This window comes from Chiloscyllium plagiosum, unplaced genomic scaffold, assembly GCF_037043375.1.
Source record: "Chiloscyllium plagiosum isolate Xiang-an unplaced genomic scaffold, Cpla_swu_hap1 HiC_scaffold_25, whole genome shotgun sequence".
NCBI classification, from domain to species: domain Eukaryota; kingdom Metazoa; phylum Chordata; class Chondrichthyes; order Orectolobiformes; family Hemiscylliidae; genus Chiloscyllium; species Chiloscyllium plagiosum.
Genome location: NW_028270163.1, coordinates 7,863,499 through 7,884,105, shown reverse-complemented (window position 1 = coordinate 7,884,105; position 20,607 = coordinate 7,863,499). Strand labels below are relative to the sequence as shown.

At 39.4% G+C, this 20,607-nt stretch overlaps 1 protein-coding gene across 2 annotated transcripts in view; it reads right to left on the bottom strand.

The window, feature by feature from the left end:
* Window positions 1-20,607, bottom strand: part of spata20 (spermatogenesis associated 20) — a 431,519-nt gene that overhangs the window by 272,761 nt on the left and 138,151 nt on the right. For both annotated transcript variants that reach the window (XM_043714385.2, XM_043714386.2), the window contains exons 10-11: window positions 15,582-15,794; window positions 3,599-3,791 (exon numbers count right to left, since the gene is read on the bottom strand). In XM_043714385.2, coding sequence (XP_043570320.2) covers window positions 3,599-3,791; window positions 15,582-15,794 — 406 coding nt within the window. The remainder of the gene's footprint in view (window positions 1-3,598; window positions 3,792-15,581; window positions 15,795-20,607) is intronic.

Sequence of the window (20,607 nt, the reverse complement as noted above, 5' to 3'; positions counted from 1 at the left end):
TTTATCCATGCACCTTATGATTTTGTAAACCTCTATGAGATCTCCCTTCAGTTTCCAAAGCTCCAGGGAAAACAGCCCCAGCCTAATTAGCCTATCCCTGTAGCTCAAAACCTCCAACCTGGCAACATCCTTGTAAATCTTTTCTGAACCCCTTCAAGTTTCATAACATCCTTCGATAGGAGGGAGATCAGAATTGCACACAATATTCCAAAAGTGGCCTAGCCAATGTCATACACAGTCACAACATATCTTTCCAACTCCTGTACTTTACGCAATGACCAATAAAGGCAAGCATACCAAACGACTTTCTCACTCCCCTGTCCACCAGTGACTCCGCATTTCAGAAGTTATGAACGTGTACTCCAAGGTCTCTTTGTTTTGCAACACTCCTCAGGATCTTACCATTAAGTGTATAAGTCCTGCCCTGATTTGCCTTATCAAAATGCAGCAACTCACATTTATCTCAATTAAACCCCATCTGCACTCCTCAGCCCATGTGCCCATCTGGTCAAAGTTCCATTGTACTCTGAGCTAACTTTCTTCGCTGTCCACTACACCTCCAATTTTGGTGTCATCTGCAAACTTACTAATCATACCACCTATACCCATATCCAAATCGTTTATATAAAAGGTCAAAAATCAGTGGACCAGCACCAATCCTTGCGTCACACTGCTGGTCACAGACCTTCAGTCCAAAAAGCAACCCTCAGGGCGGCACGGTGGCTCAGTGGTTAGCACTGCTGCCTCACAGTGCCAGGGACCCAGGTTCAATTCCCACTCGGGTGACTGTCTGTGTGGAGTTTGCACATTCTCCCAGTGTCTGCGTGGGCTTCCTCCGGGTGCTCCGGTTTCCTCCCACAGTATAGGCTAAATTGCCCATAGTGTTAGGTGCATTAGTCAGGGGGGATGGGTCTGGGTGGGGTACTCTTCGGAAGGTCGGTGTGGACTTGTTGGCTCTAAGGGCCTGTTTTCACACTGTAAATAATCTAATCTAATCTAATCTAGTCACACTTCAAACCAATTTTGTATCCAAATGGCTGGTTCTCCCAGTATTCCATGTGATCTAACCTTGCTAACCAGTCTACCATGTGGAACCTCATCAAACATCTCACTGAAGTTCACACAAACAATGTCCATCACTCTGCCTTCATCACTTATTCAAAAAATTCAATCAAGTTAGTGAGACACCATTTCCCATGCATGCTGACTATTTTTTTCCCTGTTTTTTTCTTATCACCTTTCTTAAATAATGGCACCAAGTTAGCGAACCTCCAGTCTTCCAACACTTCACCTCACTTAGGGCATTACAACATGTTCGAGATGCTATTCAAACAAAAATTGCCATTGTTGTAAAATGTTTCATCAGAAGGTAAGCAAATGACTGCTTGTATGTAGGCAAAAATCACAGCAATGCTCCTTAAACTCCCATGAGCTGAATGAGCAGTTAATTTAAATTTGTTTCCAAAGGGAAAATGGACTGTCAGATGAGGAAGGAATGATTCCCCAGCATCTCAGACAACTCTTCATTCTTTTTTATCTTGTGCCCCTCACTATTAAGTTTCTCAAAGAGTAATTAAAACTGAAGAAGAGAGATAAGATGTTTGGCTGAAAAATCTCATTATCGGATTACAAGTATAAGAATCGGAATAATTAACTCTTGTACAGTTTTCTAACAGAGAAAGATTTGCCAATAATAATCAGCCTCATTTTGTTTTAAACATAACTACACTAAGTCATCTCTTTGTGTTTGCCTTCTCTGAAATCTCCTAAAGTCCTTTTGAAATGCAGTTGCAAGATCTCGATTAATAATCCAGAAACAAATTTAAATCCCGCCTCAGGGGCTAGAAAACCTAAGTTGTTAACAAAAGGAATCTAAAATAAAATGTTAGGTGACTATGAGATAGCAGATTGCCTCTCTCAAAAAAGGATTTGTTCACATATGTATTTTAGGGAAGAGAGACTTATCCTGTCTTCAGACACCAGCAATGCTGTGGGGTGGTTGCTGGCCCTCTGTTTCACATTTCATCAAATTCACATCATTGAGAGTCACAGCGGAGAAACAGACCCTTCCATCCAATTTGTCCATGCCAACCAGATATCCAAAATTAATCTAGTCCCATTTGCAAGCATTTGGCCCATATCCCTCTAAACCCTTCCTATTCATGAATCCATCCAGATGCCACTTAACTGTTGTAATTGTACCTGCCTTCACTATTTCCTCAGGCAGCTCATTCCATGCATGCACCATTCTCTGTGTGAAAAAGTTGCCCGACAGGCCCTTTTATATCCTTCCCCTCTCACCTTAAACCTATGCCCTCTAGTTTTGGACTCTCTTTACCCTGGGAAAACGATTTTGGCAATTCACCTTATCCATACCTTGCATGATTTTATAAAACTCTATAAAGACTACCCTTCAGCCTCCAACGCTCCAGGTAAAATAGCCTTAGCTTATTCAGCCTCTTCCTGTAGTCCAACCCCAGCAAAATTGTTGTAAATCTTTTCTGAACCCTTCCAAGTATAGGCTGTTCAGCCCAGAAATCTGTTCTGCTATTAAATCAAACATTGCTGTATGTCAATCTCACTTACTCCTCTTCACTTCTGTACCATTAGCATCATCACTAAGTAAAAACTTTATCCATCTCAGTCTCAAAAGCTCCAAATGAAAACCAGCATCTACAATTTCCTAGGAAAGAGCATTCCACATTTCTACTATCCTTTGTGAAAACTTGATTCCTGAAATGTCTACATCTAAACTGAAAATGATGCCTCTTTCCATCACGCAGTATTGGGCTCAAGTGTTAGCCCACATTAGGTGCTGTCATGACACTCAAATTCACAACTGTCCAACTCAGGTGAGTGTGCTGCCAAACAAAGCCAGGCTAACACATACACAATACTGTATATGCTACATGTTCTACCAGTTACATTAAAAATAGATAACACAATGCTCATCATCGATTGCCAAATTCTTCTCTAAGAAAACTGAACAAAAGATAATTATTTCAATCCATTCGGTCGTAATTGCATAATGACATTTTCGAGCCAAATGCTTTATCTCCTCTCTACAGTTTTAATTACTCTGTGAGCAACTTAACAACTAGGAGCTGAAAAGAAAAGACAGACATTACAATCCAAGCTCCTGTTTAAGAAAATCTTATATCTGAAGGCTATGCTAACCTAAAACTGTCAACATACTTTAGTTGTTTTGGCAGTAAACATCACAGTACCATTGTAATTTGGAACCCAGACAAGTCACAGAGTTGTCCCGAGCAATAAAGATCTGTAGCGTAGCTATGTTTAAAGCTTACATAACAGCTCACTACACTATAAACTCCCTCATTCTTTCTGTCGCATTTTAATTGGCATTGCCTAAAAAGCCTCATGGGACCTCCTAGGGTCATGAAAGATGCTAGACACGGTGCAAGATTTCTTTTCCACTTTTGGATCAGTACAAAAGGAGTGAACACATCTATACAATCCAATTAAATAAATGAAGCTTAAACTCTCATAGTTCATTCACTTGCAAACATGATAATAACAAGCTATTAACTTTTAGGTTAAACCTAGTATTAGGCCATGTAGGAGCACCCTCACTCACCGTTCCATGATGCTAACATCTTGCTGTCCAAATGGGGAGGTGGCCTCTGTTTCCGGATCTCATACAGCCTTTTTCTACATGTACTTAGAATGTCTTTCACCTTCTTCACTTCTAAGCCAAACTTGGTAGCTGTGAACTCTGCTGAGTGACGGATAATGAGGACATTCTTGTTTTCCAGCTCTCCATGAGGGTCCTATAAATTTTGAAGAAGCATTAAATCAAAATGCAAAAGAAAAAACTGCAACCACAACTGTTCTCCAATTTTAACTCCAGTGCTCGCGAATACTCAGTGAGCTGAGGCATGCAGCACTGAACATTCACAGCATTACTCGATATCTAGTTTCAAGTTGTCTGTCAGCAAGAGCCTGTGACTGGCCTTAATGCCCCCCCTACCTTAGTAAGCGGGGAATCCACCAGCATTCCTGCTCCTGATTTTCCTTGGTTAATGTATTTCCAAAAACCACACATTTAGGTGAAACAAGCTCAGATCACCCAAGAGGATCAGACAGAAGTTTTCTGGAGAATCTCCCAAGAGAGATTCATGGTTAGAGGAGGGGAAGGGCAAGTGTCTGATTGATGCTATTATAAATGTGGTGCAAGTCAGGCTTGATGGGCTAGCTGGTCTTTGACATTTGTTTATTCTTAATTGGTTTGGAGCAATAACCTCAAAAAGCCCTGTTACAAAATAGAACAGCGACCATTGACTTCCAAAGCATCAAGAAGAATAGTAAATCTTTGGTACTAGGTCAGATTTGGGTGTCTCATCAGCATAACAAGTTGGACCAAAGCGTCTATTTCCAGGCTGTATGACTCTAACGCAGGAGATGGGACTTATTGGACAAAGACGACTACAGTAATGGGTCAAGCCTTCAAAATTGCAGACGATAAAGCTGGGAATGTGGATATAATGCTATCTCCAGGATTAATCACACTCACAGATTGATGCGTGAAGGAGTTGAGTTAAACCCAACTTTTTCACAATAAAGGGATGAGACACCAACAATGTGATACAATATTATTATATTAATGAGCTGACAAACCCAGAGATCTAGAACACTGAACCAGTGCCATAAATGCAATCCCCACATTCACAGCATAAATTCAGTTAATTAAAACTCAGGACAACAATGGTGCTTACAAAAGAACGCAATGACATGGAAGTCTGACTGCTTCACAAACGTCCTTAACAGGAGAAAGTTTACCATTCTTACTCCAGCCTGGCAAATATATGACTTCTTTCATTTCCTAGCAGGCTACTTAGTTATATTAAACCACTAACCATAAGCATATTAAGAATATCTGGACAGACCACACAGGAGAAGCTGAGACATCAGAGTCAGATTTAACAAGGGCACAACCTGCCCAGTTGACTCTCAAAATTCTCTTCCCTGACATCCATGACTAGTAGTAAAATCAGGAGAGCTGTTCCACAGACCAGTGAAGCAACGCTGATAGTTATTTTTACAGAATCATATCTTTCAGCCAACATTCCAGATCCATTTCCAACCTGAACAGGACTGATCTACAAGAGCTGAAAGTGCAGTGATAGAACAGAGAATGGAGTCCTCAACATTAACTCCAGATTCTATAAAGTCGCATGGCATCAGGTCAAAAATGGGTAAGGAAATTTCCTGCTGATTACTAATGATTGTACTCCCTCAGCTGACAAATAGTGCCTAATTTGCATTTCAGTCACTTGGACGAGCACAGAATGTATGCTAGGTGGGGGACTTCAAAGATGGCCAAGGTGGTTGTTAGCAAAACTATGGCCCAGGTTGGCAAAGGTTTGACATTTACATGTGCCACCAGTAGCTCTATAGCAGGTGGAGGCAGAGCCAACAAAGAGGAAAAAGCAATTTAAATTCATCCTCAGTAATCTACTTTATGTAGATGTTGCTGCATGCAATATTGGTGGGAAATACCACCATAGAGTCCTTATGGAAATGGAATCCCCATTTCAGTACCGAGGACATGATGCTTTGTGTCACTAACACTATATTAAATAATTCAGAACAGATGAGGTCAAATCTGGACATCCACAAGACATTATAGGTCATCTCTGGTATTTGCCTGTTTTGGAAGGACAGATTACACCAGGTGTGTGTTCCTACTGCTGTAATTGAAGAAGTCAATTTGTAAATGCAATCCCATCCACACAAGACACAGGTGGGTAGTGATGGCCCAAGTTTCACTGATTTTGTATTCCTTCTCACGGAGATCCTTCTCTGGCCCTCAACACTAGCAATACTATATTCGACCATAATGTGCAACCTTGTAGCACAGCACTTCTGTTCTACCATAAGCATTAAGTCAGGGGACTATCCCTCGTTCAGTGAGGGCTGTCGGGAGTATTCCAGGAGCAGAAACAGTTGTTCCTGAAATTGGGTGTCAAACCATTAAAGCTCCAACTTAAAGCTACATCCACACCAATCTGTTAAAGTAGCATTCAACTGATGGAACTAAGCAACCTAAAACCAATGAATTAGATTTAAGCACTGCAGTCCTGCCACATTAAGTCGTGTAATGTTGTGGATGAGGATTTCCATGGACAACCCCATCCCCAAAGATGCTGGAGCCCATTACATCAGTGCAAAAGCCGAGGTTGAAGCTTTCACAACAATCTCTTGTCAGAATAATTCTGTCAGAAGCACTGCCTGATCAATCTCAATCACTATAGTTGCAATGTCATTGAACTAGTAATTCAGTTATATATTCTGGGGACATGGGTTTTAATCACATCATTGTAGATATTTAAATTTCACAAAAATCTAACCTTAAAAATTTGCCTAATGGTAACTGTGTAACCATTACACACTGTCAAAAACCTGAAACAGAAACAGAAGTTGCCAGAAAATCTCAACAGGTCTGGCAGCATCTCTGGAGAGAAATCAGAGTTAATATTTCACATTAAGTGACCCTTCTTGAATGAGTACTTTTCTTCAGTATTTACGAATGAGAGGAACCGTATTGTTGAAGAGAAGAGTGTGAAATGGACTGGTAAGCTAGAGGGGATACATGTTAGGAAGGAAGATGTGTTGGACATTTTGAACAACTTGAGGATAGACAAGTCCCCCGGGCCTGATGGGATATATCCTAGGATTATGTGGGAAGCAAGAGAGGAAATTGCAGTACCGTTGGCAATGATCTTTTCATCTTCACTGTCAACGGGGGTGGTACCAGGGGACTGGAGAGTGGCGAATGTTGTGCCCCTGTTCAAAAAAGGGAATAGGGATAACCCCGGGAATTACAGGCCAGTTAGTCTTACTTCGGTGGTAGGTAAAGTAATGGAAAGGGTACTGAGGGATAGGATTTATGAGTATCTGGAAAGGCACTGCTTGATTAGGGACAGCCAGCTCGGATTTGTGAAGGGTAGGTCTTGCCTTACAAGTCTGATTGAATTCTTTGAGGAGGTGACGAAGCATGTGGATGAGGGTAGAGCAGTGGATGTAGTATACATGGATTTTAGTAAGGCATTTGATAAGGTTCCCCATGGTAGGCTTATGCGGAAAGTCAGGAGGCATGGGATAGAGGGAAATTTGGCCAATTGGATAGAAAACTGGCTAACCGGTCGAAGTCAGAGAGTGGTGGTAGATGGTAAATATTCAGCCTGGAGCCCAGTTACAAGTGGAGTTCCGCAGGGATCAGTTCTGGGTCCTCTGCTGTTCGTAATTTTTATTAATGACTTGGATGAGGGAGTCGAAGGGTGGGTCAGTAAATTTGCAGATGATACGAAGATTGGTGGAGTTGTGGATAGTGAGGAGGGCTTTTGTCGGCTGCAAAGGGACTTGGATATGATGCAGAGCTGGGCTGAGGAGTGGCAGATGGAGTTCAACCCTGCCAAGTGTGAGGTTGTCCATTTTGGAAAGACAAATAAGAATGCGGAATACAGGGTTAACGGTAGGGTTCTTAGTGAGGTGGAGGAACAGAGGGATCTTGGGGTCTATGTTCATAGGTCTTTGAAAGTTGCCACTCAGGTGGATAGAGCTCGTAAGAAGGTCTATGGTGTATTAGCGTTCATTAGCAGAGGGATTGAATTCAAGAGTCGTGAAGTGATGTTGCAACTGTACAGGACTTTGGTTAGGCCACATTTGGAGTACTGTGTGCAGTTCTGGTCGCCTCACTTTAGGAAAGATGTGGAAGCTTTGGAGAGGGTGCAGAGAAGATTTACCAGGATGTTGCCTGGAATGGAGAATAGGTCGTACGAGGATAAGTTGAGAGTGCTAGGCCTTTTCTCGTTGGAACGGCGAAGGATGAGGGGTGACTTTATAGAGGTTTATAAGATGATCAGAGGAATAGATAGAGTAGACAGTCAGAAACCTTTTCCCCGGGTACAACAGTGTGTTACAAGGGGACATAAATTTAAGGTGAAGGGTGGAAGGTATAGGGGGAGATGTCAGAGGTGGGTTCTTTACCCAGAGAGTGGTGGGGGCATGGAATGCGCTGCCTGTGGGAGTGGTAGAGTCAGAATCTTTGGTGACCTTTAAGCAGCAATTGGATAGGTACATGGATGGGTGCTTAAGCTAGGACAAATGTTCGGCACAACATCATGGGCCGAAGGGCCTGTTCTGTGCTGTATTGTTCTATGTTCTATGTTCTTCAGAAATAGAGTTCTTCAACTCCATATTAGCTGAGTACAAATAGTAAGATCAGACAGTATTATCATTATTCAAAGCCAAAGGAAATACCTCTCCTTTTCAGATAAAATATTCATAATGTCTAACTGTCTGATATTTTCCTAGACAAACTTTGAAAGATGATTTGCATGACAGGCCTGAACCCTCACTCCCTTCTTAGTGCAGTCTAAGGAAACATCATCAAGCGAATTGAACATGCTAAATTGTCCATAATGTTCAGGGACATATAGGTTAAGTGCATTAGTCAGGGGTAAACATAGGGGACTGGGTCTGGATGGGTTACTCTTCAGAGGGTGGGTGTGGACTTGTTGGGCCGAAGGGCCTGTTTCCACACTGTAGGGATTCTATGATTGTTTTCTTTGTGGCGCAACTAGTTTGAGTACCTACTTCCCTTTTGAATGTCTCCTTATTTGAAGGCTCCTTTGGTTTTCCTATGACTGCAACGGGTCTCCCACTTAATTTCCCATAATTAACTCGAGGATGTCCAATTTTACTGCAATGAAAACATTATAATTTCTTTACACCATTTTTGGTTGAAGCCTTTGGCATTTATTGGTTAGGGGTTCTTTGTATCTGTTGTTTAAAACTAATACCTGTACTTCTATCTACAGACTTTCTAAAATTTCAATTTTTGTGATGTTCTATCTGACCATCTCCCCACTTGCAACTGTCTACGTGAGATATTGTAGATTTCTGCCAAATCGGCTGCTTGTCTGATCTTAAATACCTGACATGGATCCAATTAAATTCTAAATTTGCTTTTACTGAGTTCTTCTATGATCATAATTTCATTACACTTTCAACATATTTCTCTACCTTGAGTGATCTAAACCACTCATCCCACAACATTTCTTTCTGCTTTGCAAGTTGTCTCTTAGGTTTCTTTCTTGTACTCCTCAAATTTATTTGATAAATGTCAGACACAAGCTCATAAGTATTCAATGTTGCCTCTATGACAGTGAAAATTGTTCTTCGGACAAGATGGCATACTCAGTTACAGCTGTATTTCTCAAAACACTATTTGGAATTAAGGTCCAAACCTCTTTTGGCCACTTCAACTGTCTAGCCACTTTCCCAAATGAGAGAAAATGCCTTTCGACTCAATCCTTATTAAATTTAGGCATGCAGCATAGATGGTTGATTAAATCAAATCCCTCAATGGAATCAAAATAATCATCTGAGCTGGTAACCCTTTCTTTATTCTTTATTCAAGCTTTCCTTTGGCTAAGTCATGTTCTCTAATCTTCTTATCTCTTTGATGTTCAAGTTTTCTTAATTCTATTTGTGTCTGGTTTTGGCAAAACTCAATTTCAAGTCTTAATTGTTAATTATATTTTAGGTAATTCTGGTTGTGACATCCCAATTTCAGGTTTTCTTTCTACCATTTCTAAATGTGGTATGTTAACTCAAAGTATCACATCCTCATGAGATCTGCTTTTACTTCTACCTTCAAAACTTCTGCTAAACCCCTCAGTTTAGTTAAAGATGTTAAATAATCGACTCTTTGATATTCTACTCTCAGAAAGTTCTTCACAACCAATGAAGCAATCGTCAAATACGTGCAAGAAACGTCACCATAACACTGTTTCAAACCCAGAACCACTGTTACTTTAACAAAACAGATACCTTTTACATCCAGTGAATTCAAAGATCCCAGATGTGTTTCAACTTGTTATAATCCCAGTAAATGTTACACAGGACAAGTCAGATCCCAGTCAGGAACCTAGTTTGATGGATCACATTTTTATTTGTTTTGGTTTTAACAAAGTGATCTCTCACTGAAACGTAAGCACACGATGCTGCAGATTTTGCTTTAATAACAAAGCTGCATTTTAATACAAAACAAAGATAAAATAGAATAATCTAAACTGTCCACTTAAAATACAAATTCAAATGTTTTACAATAAAAGTTTAATCCAATTATTTCAAAAAAATCTTTGTTAAATCGAAAGGAAACAAAACAGCACTTGTACAGTATCTTAAACACTGTGGTACAGTACTCGTATAACACTCATACCAGAATCTCCGTATACAAGACTTTAGAACTTTTAAGTAATTTGTGATTTGAACTTTTAAACTGGAACTGCAGATAGCTTCAGTAAGAATCTATCACAAACTTGAACTTCAATGCACTCAGAATCACAGAAGAGCCAATGGACCGAAGGGTCTTTTTGTGCACTATCGTCTTCTCTGACTCTATGTTACCGTGCAGAAGGAAGGTACTAAGGCCATCATGCCTGCACCAGCTTAAGTAACACTTCCGGGTATGCTGTCCCTGACACATCTGGTCTGAGACTGACACTAACTTTCACTCCAAGGTAATCTAATTCAATAAATCCACCATTCATCTTCTTACACAACCCGCTCTTCCAAGATCATCACATGACAAACACAACCCCATACTTAAAAGCAAATGCCTGCCTTCCTCAGCTGTGGACATTTCCATTCAACATTTTTTAAAAATCCAAAACTCTTAACAAACCTTTGAGACCTCGTTGTTTACCCTGCTGGGTAACATACAGTCTAAAACAAGCAAAAGCCCATTCAAAACAAAACCCATTTACTCTGCATCCGGCCTCAAAAAATTATTTTTTAAAAGGAGTCAATATGGCTACAGAAGTAATAACAGCTTAATTACTAACTTCAGACACACAGAAAAGCCCAACAACTACAAACTCAAAATCAGAAATTCAAGTTTACAGCAATTAACATTAAAGCTTCCACATGAATCCCAAAACTTTCACCACACCATGCACAGTGAAAGCCAGGACACATAGCAGCTTGGATATGGAAAAGAAAACTGAACCAAGGGAGTCTACATTATTAATTCTATTATCAGGATATGATCTGATAAGTGCACCCAAACTAAATCTCAATTGAAAGTCTTTTAATCTCCAATTTTCCAAACCATAGTGACAATATCAAGTCACTAACAGGTGAGAGTCCCACGTAACAACCAATGCAATGTATGACAGCTTGTAAATAACAGAAAGTATAGGAAATAGGAAATAAACAACCAGTGTTTTAATTCACAACTGACAACTGAATTCAATGTTTAAAAATGACTTAAGCCCTTTGCTAAATTTGATAGTAAAAGACTTTCCAGATAAAGTAGATTATTTGCAAAATCTAGAGACTTAATTTTAGTTATCTGACAGTACAGAACTTGAGTAGTGCTGAAAGAGACACATTTTGTCAAAGCTTTTCATCTTGCATTCATCAGGATAATTCACAAGAAATAAAATAAGTAGAAACCTACATTTATACTATATAGTTAGCAAGTACACTGATTAGTAACAGTGTTGCTATGAAGATTGCATCAGTTAATGATTACTGACAGTTAAGTCTCAAGATTTGATTACATTTTAGAGCAGCCAGCTTAACTCTGATCAGTCAAAGTATTACTGTGAGACATGAACCATTTTGTTGAGTTGGAACAATTGCCATGCATGTTCTTTCTGTTTGCAAAGTATAAGGCCTCATGTATTAAGATATGTATGTTCCAGCCCATGAAAGTGCACAACACTGATCATCCCAAATTGACTTGAAACATAATTCTTCTCACAATCAGGATTTTACAACAAATGTTGTCTAGTCATGGAATTGTTTTAATGTCGGACACCACATCATGAGTTTTGCAAGCATGGCTGGAAGAGTTTGGTCAGTACCTCCCTAGCTGTGAACAGCCAAAGAGATATGATTTTGGTATTCTTGTGAACTGTCCTGATAAATACAAAACAAATTGCTTTGACTAAATGTAATGTTTTTCAGCAAGACTTGATTTTGTTAATCAGAATTTTGTCTGTCCAGGGCAGCTAGAGTTATTGTCAGACACCAATCATATCTCAGACTGGAGAATATCTACAGGATCAGCGCCTGGTAAAACAATATGTTGATATCTTTCATCAAACCATCACAGATATTTTTGTTAACATGCCACTCAGTTCTAATATCAAGGTTCGGCATTAGCACTCTCCACAATGAATGAGGGGTTTGCTCATAAAATCTAGGGTCACACTCAAATACTATTCTAAGGTTTACAAAGTTAAAATCACACACCAGGTTATAGTCCAACAGGTTTATCTGGAAGCACTAGCTTTCGGAGCACTGCTCCCTCATCAGGTGGTTGTCATATTCTGAGGGTGTCACTTTGAGGGTTTTTCTGACTTGTGAAACCAAAGCCCAGCTCCCTCTCACTTGGTGTAGTAGATTCCCTTGACACTCCTTTAAGAAGTGTAAATGAAGACTTGCAAGGTACGTTAACCAATAGATATCCCATAGCCAATATCACTCTACAGATTGTCTAATCTTTATCTTATTGCAACTTGTGGGACCTTGCTTTGAGCAAATTGGCAATAGTGCACCATACATTATAACAGTTAGAAATATGAACAGACTGCAAAGCAACAAAATTTCCTAAAGTTATAAAGAGCACTACATAAATGTTTTTTTATTTTTAATTTTAATGATCATGAGATGGTTACAAAAGCTTCTCTGATTGAATTAATGTGAGACTGCCTATTTTCTTGATCTCCGACACACCACATTCTGCATTCAGTATTATTTCCTTTGACTGACATACTTAGCAAGAGCTAATGAGTGAGTACATCACCTGCAGTGACCTTGGCTGCCCTCCACTGACATCTTCAATTCTGACTCCGAATGACATTTTTTAAACAGATTATGATCACGGCTTAAAACGAAATGCTTTTTATTTTTGGAAGATGCCACTTACGTATACAATCCTTCACATTCATCAGCACTTGCTATTACTTTTATTGTGATGTTAATTCAATTACTATCTCCTCTGACCTTTCCTACAAAGCATTTGAAAGAGATCTGGTGACAAGCAGTGGACAAAAGGAAATGTGAGGTATGGTGTGTAATTTATATATTTTGATACAATTTATTTTTGAGGTTGGATTTTTTTTAAACTTTCACCTAGTTATATATGGGGCTGTGTGTCTGAAGGGATTTAATAATTAACTCCTAAGAATTTCTATGGCCAGAGTAATTTCCTCATAACAATGAGAGAAATTGACTCAAAGAATATGAGAGACTTTGAGTGAACTAAGCACATAATGTAATATACTAAGCTCTCTTTTGGAAATTATGAAACCTTTTTCTAAGTGATTAGGGGAAACACCCATGATTTAGAATTAAACCTAACAATTTTAGATTCAGTTTTCAGCAGTCCTACAAGGCTCTTAGTTGAAGGTAGATGTGTAAAGCAGTTTTTATTGAGAAGGGGAAGAGACAGTTGAGATTTGTTTAAATAAAAGCTCAGTGTAAGGACTTCAGTCATTGTTCTGGACCATAACTGTTTAGGTAAAACCCTGACAGGGATTATTTGAAACTTAGAAAATTTTAGCTCAGGTCATTGAAAGCTCCAGGAAGAGGCTAACAGATTCTCCATACTAGGAGTTGAAATCAAGGTTAAATGAAGCCAGTAGAGGTGATAAAAGAGGAGGTTATTTCTGGTGTTAGTTCTATAAAGGGTGCTTTTGGGATCCATTGAGGGGTGTTTTTGAGATTAATGGAGTAATGTTTTTATCATGTGTTTTGAAATTTTTAAACGTTTGTCATAAATAAATAGGTTGGTTTATCCTGTTTCATTTTCACAATCGTATCTTAGATCTTTTGAATAATAAACATCTGTTTTATTATTAAAACCAAATTTGCAAAACTGTGTGCTTATACTTCAGTGAGAAACCACCTGTTAAAACAAAAAACAAGATAGGATCTATCCACTACAATCTCAGTCTGGGAACAGACTTAGGTGCAGCAATAACATCAGCTGGGATCATACCAAAAGTGATGTTGATTGATTTGTGTGACACTTGAGTCAGGAAGACAGAAATACAACGCTTGCTGATCAAATAAAGATCGCAGTTGATTACATTAGTAGCTAGATGATACCATGACCATGCTAGGATAGAATACAAAACCAAGGAAACTTTCTGCCTTAATTTAGACTGTTGTGCCCAATTATAGGCACTACACTTTATATGAAGAGTATGTTGGAGAGCAGAAGAAATTTGGAGGAATAATTTCACATTAGACTTTACATTAAGCAGAGGTCTAGACTAGGTTATACAAATGTACAATCTGTCCTTATTTTCATAGAATGTTTTCTATAAATAATCTAAAATCAAAGCAATCAAATATATGGAAATTGAGGAAGCAGAGGATTTATGCTCCAGAGACTCTGGATCAGAGAGATGCAATATTGAGTTCCATAGCATTACCACGAATGACTGGCTATAATTGGACTATGCCAAGGTTACATTGGCACTTTCTATTGTCATCATGCTAGAAACAGCACATGGTCAGGCTTTGAAGGGCAAAGATACATTAACTCTTTTGGATGGGGCCCTCCTGCAGTTTACACAAACACAGGATGATCAACTCTGTGTAAGAAACAAGAGACACCTTAGCATGACTATGAGAACATGATGAGGCCGTGGGAGAGATTCCGAGGGGCCTGGAACCAGGAAGCGTATAAGAAGCACATACACACAAAAATCATAGGTTGTCATTACAGGTTACTGAAAAGCAATCTCTGAGCAGAAGTTATAAGAAATACAAGACAAAACAGCATCAGAGGATCAACCTGGGATTTGAGATGCTGCCTGACCTACTGTGCTTTTCCAGCAACACATTTTTCAGCTCTGATCTCCAGCAACTGCAGTCCTCACTTTCTCCCAATTAAAGGTAGTCCCATAAAATCCAAGATGGTAATCTTCCTATACAAACAGGAACTTTAAATCTATTGTCTGTTATTCGTGACACTTTATCTCATATATTTAATTAAAGGATTCATTCTAGTGATGTGGGTGTTGCCAATAAGGCTGGCAATTATTGGTCACCACCAAATGCCTTTAATACAAACTTGTCTTGTTAACTACATGAGTGACTTGCCTGAGATCAGTGAAAAGCGAATCACATTACTGGGGTCTGGAGTCACATTTAGGTCAGAACAGACAAGGACAGCAAATTTCCTTTCTCTGAAGAACTTCAATGAAAAGGTTGAGTCTTCATTGCAATCCAATAATTTAATTTGATGCTTGTTTTTATATTTCAGATTTAAATTCCCCATTCGCCAAGGCAAGATCTAAACCTAGATCTCTGGATCACTAGTCCAAGTCTCCAAATGACTAGTCACTAGTTGCAAAATCTTTACTCCAGCAAGTAAACACTAAGCTATTGTACACCTCCTTTAATTTGACTACATTAGTTCTGATTAGAGGCTGCAGCCAAATCATGAAGCTGACTTTCACAATTAGGTATGCTGAATAAGCGGTTTTCCATTTTCAGCAAGTTCTGTATTTTGCTTTTTGTTCACTCACCTGGGCTGGGTTAACATTTCCACCCTCTTTCACACCATAATGATAGGAAAAGATATCTGCCATGGTTATGTTTTCAGTGGCATCTAGGACTGGGTCTGGGAGTTGTCGTCGAATTTCTTCCTCTGTCCACACACAGAAAGCTCCCTCTTTCTTGTCAACTGACTGAGTTGTAGGGTATGAATCTGCATCTTCAGCACTGTAGAAACCTCCAGACTGTAAAGACAGTTTGAGTTAATCACACAGAGGCAGGAAATATACAACTCTTTCATGAACAATACATTGAATTCTGACTTCCCCATAATTTCTCAAACCTTGAATCTAATTTAAGAGTGAACTGCAATATATTCTAGTAAAGTACCAAGTGGACTAAAGTTCTTGGACCCATTCACAAAATGAGTACAATCACTACTCTTACCTACCTTCCCTGGTCACAGTTTCAAGCTGAACCCAATTGTTTGCAATCTTGCCATCTTAATCAACTTGAAGATGGGCTCTCAATATTGACTACTAACTACAATTCTGGATTAGTGGTGCTGGAAGAGCACAGCAGTTCAGGCAGCATCCGAGGAGCAGTAAAATCTTTAGTGGTGCTGGAAGAGCACAGCAGTTCAGGCAGCATCCGAGGAGCAGTAAAATCTTTAGTGGTGCTGGAAGAGCACAGCAGTTCAGGCAGCATTGCTGGAAGAGCACAGCAGTTCAGGCAGCATACCTATTACAATTGACTACCTACTCTATTTCTAATGCTGCACTCCTCTACCCCAACATAACCTATCTCCCTGGTGCTGCTGAAACCCTTATCCAGCCCTTGATCATGTGCTGAAGTGATGAGTAAACATTAATACAAAAGCAAAGTACTACAGGTGAAAATTTGAAATAAAAACAAATTGCTGGAGACACCCAGCAAGTCACAATATCTATGGAAATAATGCGACCATCGGGTTTGCAACATTTTACTCCTGTCTTAGTGATGGATGTAAAGGACTTGATGAGAATTGGAATAGGAGCAGCAGAGTTTTGGTTCACCTCAAACTTATAGAAGGTGGAATTGGGAGAATGACTAACAGAACATTTGAATAGTCAAGTATCGAGGGAAAAAAGCATGATTTAGGCTATCCATGAACCATAGGGCAGACTTGAAAATCACAGCATTGGAATCTTCATCGAGAGGTACAAATATTTGCTCAGCAATCACTTCCCTACAGCAGGGACAGATATCAAAATATTAATCCTTCCACTTGTGACAATGTGACAGAAACAGAACAGCTCAGGTCTGAAGCAATGTGTTGCTTAACTTCGAAAGGTCAGTTGTTGAATTTTAACGTAACAGCATTCAGAGAAATGCCCATTTATTTTAAAATTGAAAAATAAAAGGTGAACAGCAGCAGCAATCTGCAACAAAACATGCATGTTCTGTCATGGCCTTTCCTCCTGAATATTTCTCAAACCAGCTAAAAATCAATGCGATTGAAGCACTTATTTAGCAAATGCATAACATAGCACCTATTTGAGCACAGTAAGACCCAAACTAATAATGTGAAAATGACAAGATAATCTATGGAGGGTGTGGTCGAAGATGGTGAAAGGACAATTACGTATGGCTAATATATAAGCTCCTGCCTAGTGATACCCACACACCAAGAATAAATGCCAAACACTACCCCGACAATAAATTACAATCTTGAAAGAGCTTGCCTAATGATCCAATGTGATGTTTAGATTTTCCAATATCAACAACCTTTGTGACCTTATTCTGTGATCATCAATCACATACAACAGCATACTTTTATATCAACATCCTGAACAAAAATAACCATTGTCCCAGTATTTTTCAGTCACTGTATTTTTTCCAGTCATTCCAAAAACAATATAAAACACCTTCTGCAGGAGTCACGTGTGGCATTTTGCAGCACAATAATAACGAGGCAATGCACTGACAAACAAAGGCCTTGAAGTGAAAGAGAATCATATCAACAATTTAATAGTTTTGAATTAATTGGATCTTTGTTGTTCAAGAAAAGATAGATTTCATTAAACATTTGACCTTGGAAATTTAGCTACCACTGCTACCTCTCAACAATCGGAGTGCTACAATGACATGAGTTAAAAATCACACAACACCAGGTTATAGTCAAGCAGATTTATTTGGACTATAACCTGGAGTTGCGTGACTTCTAACTTTGTCCACCACAGTCCAACACTGGCAGCTCCACATCAGAACGGCATGAGCATTTCCATCTGTGGAGTACACATCACTCTGCCCCTGGGTCAGAAGGTTTTGAATTCAAGGTTCAGTCTGGGAAATAAGGTCAGCACCCAGCCAGAAATTACCTCAAGAAGCCATCCCTTATATAAAGTTTTTTTTTAACCACAGCCCTTGATCTGCTATCCTGTAGCATTATTTCGGCATTCTACCCAAAATTTCTCTTTTCACTAACCTCACTGAAAACAATGAACTGGTTATCACTGGATTGTTCTTGCTTGCAAATTGGCTGCTGTATTTGATAGATTACAACAACAACCTGAAAGCACTCTTCCATCCTTAATGTTGCTTCTGATCCTAAAAAAATGTAAGTCATTTCTTCTTTATAAGAAAGTACTGAATAAAAGCAGGAATAAACCATTCCATTTGACTCTATGCTTGCCTTGCCATTCAATACAGCACAATCAATTCAACCTTGCTGTGTAGTCCCTCCTAAACTATGCTGTCAAACTCCTTTCAATTAAAAGCTCAATTGACAAAAGGGGTCACACTTCCTTTCGATTTGAAGCCAAAAGCACTTTGTACAGTAAAATTGCACTTAGCAGATGTTGCACTGAACTCCCCATCTTCTCCACATCTCCATCTTTGCTTGTCTTTGTTCCTCCCACTCTACTTTCTTGTCTCTAAACCTCCTTAAATTCTGCCATAATTCTAACTTCCTCCAGTTCTGATGAAAGGTCACTGACCCTAACCATCAATTTTATTTGTCCCTGCACAGTTACTGTCTGACTTGTCGAGTGTTTCCAAGTCTTTTCTCTTTTTTATTATAGATTCCAGCATCCTCAGTATTCTACATTTGGTGCTTCATTAATTCAATACCCTGTTCAATCTGATGATTCATTTGATGACATACAACTATTATCAGACAGAACGACGACAGAAACTGAACCCTGATCACCAAGCCTGATAAACAATTTGTTTGCATCTGCTGTTTCATTAGCAGACTGTCAACAAATGGATTAGCAAACTAAAATTAACTGTGCATTTTAGCAGGATTATATTACAGACGACCAATTCATCTTAATTGAATAATTTATGGGGTTTTTTTGCAACAATTAATGGCATATTTGGCTGTATTGAAACACTAAAATAATTCTGCTTCCTTGTTAAGCACGCATGTTGTGTCTTGTCTTAGTGACTCAACACTGAATTTAACAAGTGGTGGCTTTTCCCCATTTTGTTTAAGCAATCTCATCAATTCTCCAGCTAGGTTTGAAGAAGGTTACAAACATATTTTGCAACTTTTCATTCATGATACTGCAGTGTTACAGCAGGAAAAATCTGAAAGGACTGGATCAAAAGTGCTTGGATTCAAATGTCAGAAGGCTGACCACAACATTTTCAAATGGATTTTGTTCGCCACTGTCCTGTGCAGAGCTCGGCAGATTCACCCGACTAATTCCAGTGATTTTCAAATCAAACTTTATTTATTCTGTACCCTTTTTTTGTAAAACTGTCTTCACCGTTCAGTTATGGCAGAAGCAATGTATGTGTGTATCTGTGTGCCGACAGCTGAGATCTTTCAACTGAAATAGCTAGTTTATGCCTAGTGAAGGGGACAAAGTAAGTATTAACTGTTTGTGCCAGTGCAGGGACTTTGGCCTCAGTGTTACAGTTCACATTGATGAGGTGGTTGTGGGGTGACCTTATAGCAGTTTATGAAATCTTGAGGGGTATAGATAAGGTGAATGGTAAGTGTCTTTTATCTAGGGTGGGGGATTTCAAGACCGGGGGCATATGTTAAGGTGAAAGGAGAAAGATTTGCAAAAGGCACGAGGCACAATTGTTTTGACACAGAGAGTGGTCAATGTGTGCAATGAACTTCCATAGGAAGTGATGGATGCAGGTACAGTTACAACGTTTAGACGACATTTAGATAAGTACATGAATAAGAAATATTTGGAGGGATACGGTCCAAGTGTAGGTAGAGGGACTAGTTTAGTTTGGGATTATGGTCAGCATGAACTGGTTGGGCCGAAAGTGCTGTCTGACTCTATGGCTCTTTGACTTAATGAGACATTAAACAGCTAACCGTGTTCACTCCTACTGCTCGGACTCTATGTAAGCTGTAGAAACATTTGGGTAAGTGAAAGTGTTACCATTCACTAGACTCAAGAATTGATCCATGACCCCTGATTTAGAGGGTGAGTGTCCCACTGAACCAAGTTTGTCCCCCTAATTACAGATGGCCCAAACCTTGTTTACAAAATTGAAACTGGGAAATACTGTGTCATAACATGTTTGCTGCCTTGGATATTTTTTCTCACTTTGTCTGCAGGTTCCAGTAGCTGGAGTAAACGCTATTAGCTACTTAGGGCCTCACCAAGTCATCTGTGTGAACTATAGCTTGGAGGTCAGGGTTCCTGCATCTGAAGTAACCAAGCAGGATCCCATTTCAAACCCAAAGACAACTGTTGACAATATGGCACTACACTGAAGTGTCAACACAGGTTGTTACTCAAGTTATAGAATGGGCCGGAATCTACAACCTTTGGAAAAGCCGTAGTTACACCTGATAAAACAGGACTAAACCCATGGTATGGATGACATGTGTATCAACACGGCCTTTGTCTCTACCAGCCTGAAACCTTTAACAATGTTCATTGCACCAGCCTTCTCCAAAGCCGTTCCACCACTGTCTGCCTGGGTGGAACTGCACTCATCTGATTCAATTCCTAGGCATCCAGTCATTGGCAAAGAATCACATGCAATTGAGTTTTGAGAAGATTTGTAGCTGATGGTTGAGGTTCTGGATGTAGGTTTGCT